The 3,404-nt window shown below is 39.0% G+C and overlaps 1 protein-coding gene across 1 annotated transcript; it reads left to right on the top strand.

The window, feature by feature from the left end:
* Positions 1-278: 278 nt before the first annotated feature.
* LOC111347672 (uncharacterized) lies at positions 279-3,404 on the top strand. Its single transcript, XM_088725129.1, has one exon. It carries the CDS (start codon positions 279-281, stop codon positions 3,402-3,404), a length of 3,126 nt encoding a protein of 1,041 aa, XP_088581255.1.

Here is a 3,404-nt window from a genome sequence, read left to right as displayed (position 1 = left end):
TGAAACGGTTTTTAAAGACGTACACGATTGATGGGGTGGGGGGTTATGGACCAGAATATTTTCTCGAGGTTGTAAAACCAATCGTTATCAACTTTTTGAATACACAGAAAAATATCAAGATAGACTTTGTTTTTAGGTGTGAGATGAAAAAGAAAAATAATATTACGGGTGAGGATGAGATATTGTCTACATATTTTTTATCTTCACAACATATCGTCTTTGATGGGAGTGATCGAGAAAAAATTTATCAAAAAAGTGTGGAGAAAATGATGGAGAGTATGGCTAAGTTTTTAAGAAATGGAAGTCAGTGGGCTTTTAATCGTGTTGAGAGGTTAGATTTGCGTATTGTTAATAAGTACACTCCTGTGAAAGGCTCTTCTTATATCAAGCTACCAAAACATCTTGCGAAAAAGATGGCTATCATAAACATGCAGAACGAGGATGAGGAGTGCTTCAAATGGTGTGTCACGAGAGCTTTGTATCCTGTTCGAAGTCATCCTGAGCGTATCACAAAGATTTTGAGAAACCAGACATCCCATCTCGTGTGGGATGACATTAAGTTTCCAATGGAGGTGAAGAGCATTCACCGCTTTGAAAAGTTGAATCCAGGGATCACTGTCAACGTTTATATGTATGATGATGGACTCAGCCCCTTGAGAGTGAGCAACGAAGGTCAAGATCCTAGCAAGACTCATATTGATCTCCTTCTCATTACTGAAGGTGACAAGAAGCATTATTGTCTCATCAAAAATTTGAGTCGGCTCGTTTCGAGTAGTCTATCGAAAGATGGACATAAGAAGTTTTTCTGTAGAAGGTGTCTTAATTATTTTGGTTCTCAGCGAGTTCTTGATACGCACAGTGAGTTGTGTCAAAATCATGAGGCTGTGAGAGAGAAGATGCCGAAAGAGGGGACTTGTCTCTCTTTTAAGAATTATCAGAAGCAGATGAACATGCCGTTCGTCATCTATGCAGACTTTGAGTCGTTAATCAAACCTTTAGACACCGTTCAAGCAAATCCAGCAGGGTGTTACACTGAGAAAAAACAACAACACAAACCAATAAGTTTCTGTTACTACATCAAATGCTCATTTGACGATAGATATTCAAAACGGGTTGAATACACAGCCAAGTCTGAGGATGAAGATGTGGCTCAAACATTCGTTGAAGTGCTTGAAGCAGAGATTAAGAGCATATACAAAAACCATCCCAAAAAGGAGATGATCTTAACAGACAGTGATGTTGTTGCATTTAAAAACGCAACATGTTGTTGGTTGTGTGGAGAAGATTTCAAAGAGGGGGAGGACAAAGTGCGCGATCACTGCCATTACACCGGTAAATTTCGAGGGGCTGCACATAACGGTTGTAATCTCAAATACCGACGACCAAAATTCATACCCGTCGTCTTTCATAACTTAGCAAACTATGACGCTCATCTATTCGTTAGAAATCTTGGTGTTTCAGAAGGAGACATTGATTGCATACCAAACAACGAAGAGAAATACATTAGCTTTACAAAACACGTTGTGGTTGATAAGTTTTTTAACAAAGAGGAAGAAAAAGACGTTGTTGTCAAGAGAGAGTTGAGGTTCATTGACAGTTTCAAATTCATGGCTTCCAGTCTTGACAAGCTTGTCAATAACCTTGTCAAAAAGGGTGAGTCTTTCTTCGAAAATACAGGAAAATATTATTCTGGAGAGAAGCTTAAACTGTTGATGCGAAAGGGTGTTTATCCTTATGAATGGGTGGATTCGATACACAAGCTTGATGAACCACAACTTCCACCGAAAGAATCTTTCTTCTCCGTGTTAAGTGGTAAAGAGATCTCGGATGAAGACTATACCCATGCGCAAAAGGTATGGAAAGCCTTTGGATGTAAGACATTCCGAGATTATCACAATCTCTACAATCGAAGTGATGTTCTTTTACTAGCCGATGTGTTTGAAAACTTTCGAAAACTTTGTAAAGAGAACTACGATCTCGATCCTTGTTGGTACTACACCGCACCGGGTTTGGCTTGGGATGCTTGTCTCAAGTTGACTAAAATACAACTTGAGTTGTTGAGTGATATAAATATGTTGCACATGTTTGAGGCCGGTATTCGCGGTGGTGTTTGTATGATTCCAACAAGACATTCAAAAGCCAACAACAAATATATGGGTGAAAAGTTTGATCGTAAGCAACCTTCAAAGTTCATCACTTATCTCGATGCGAATAATTTATATGGTTGGGCAATGAGTAAAAATCTACCAACAGGAGGTTTTGAATGGGTAAACGAGAAAGATTTCAAACATTGGGAAGATTTCCCCTGCATTCTTGAAGTTGATCTAAAAAGTGTCACTTCTGAGCTTTATGATCGCTTCAATGACTATCCACCCGCTCCTGAGAATCTGTTGATTGGTAAAGTAAAGAAATTGGTCTGCACGTTAAACGAAAAGAAGAAGTACATCGTTCATCATGAGACACTAAAAATGTATAAATCACTGGGAATTGAAATCGGAAAGATCCACCGCGTCATCAGGTTCAAAGAAAAACCTTGGATGAAAGAGTATATTGATCTCAACACATCTTTGAGATCAAAGGCTGACAACGACTTTGAGAAAGACTTCTACAAACCGATGAACAACGCTGTTTTTGGTAAAACCATGGAGAACATTCGAAAACGCGTTGATGTGAAACTTGTCAACTCAGAGGAAAAGGCAAAGAAGTTGACAAACAAGGTCAACTTCAAATATTTCACCATCTTCTCAGAAGATCTCAGCGCAATACATATGGGGAAGACGCAGATTTACTTCAATAAACCTCTCTATCTGGGGATGAGCATCCTCGATATCAGTAAGACATTGATGTACGACTTCCACTACAACTACATCAAACCTAAGTACCCAAATGACAAATCAAAGCTTCTTTTCACAGACACTGACAGTCTTTGTTATGAGATTCACACATCAGATTTTTACAAAGATATAACTGGTGATGTAGACCGTTGGTTTGACACGAGCAACATTTCGAAAGAACATCCTTCTGGGGTATCAACCGATGTGAACAAGAAAGTTATTGGAATGTTTAAAGATGAGGCAGGTGGAAAGATCATTGAAGAGTTTGTCGGCTTGAGAGCAAAGCTTTACAGCTACAAAATGTTTGATGAAGAAAAAGAAGTGAAAAAGTGTAAGGGGGTGAAACAAGGAGTGGTAGACCGTACCATTAGCTTTGATGACTACAAAAAACGTCTATTCGGTGGTGGAAAACAGCTACGAAAAATGAACACCCTTCGAAGTCGAAAACATGAGATGTACATGGAAGAGATCAACAAGGTTGCATTATCTGCGAACGATGACAAGCGAATCATTCAACCAGATGGGGTGAACACACATGCGATAGGACGATACTATAAACCATCATCCTAA

The sequence above is a fragment of the Stylophora pistillata genome, chromosome 6, assembly GCF_964205215.1.
Source record: "Stylophora pistillata chromosome 6, jaStyPist1.2, whole genome shotgun sequence".
Classification (NCBI taxonomy): domain Eukaryota; kingdom Metazoa; phylum Cnidaria; class Anthozoa; order Scleractinia; family Pocilloporidae; genus Stylophora; species Stylophora pistillata.
Note: the sequence above shows the minus strand (reverse complement) of the source record. Positions and strands in the feature narration are given on the sequence as shown.

Bases quoted from the DNA above. Each gene is read 5' to 3' on its own strand.
- LOC111347672 (XM_088725129.1), top strand. From the start codon at position 279: ATGGCTAAGTTTTTAAGAAATGGAAGTCAGTGGGCTTTTAATCGTGTT.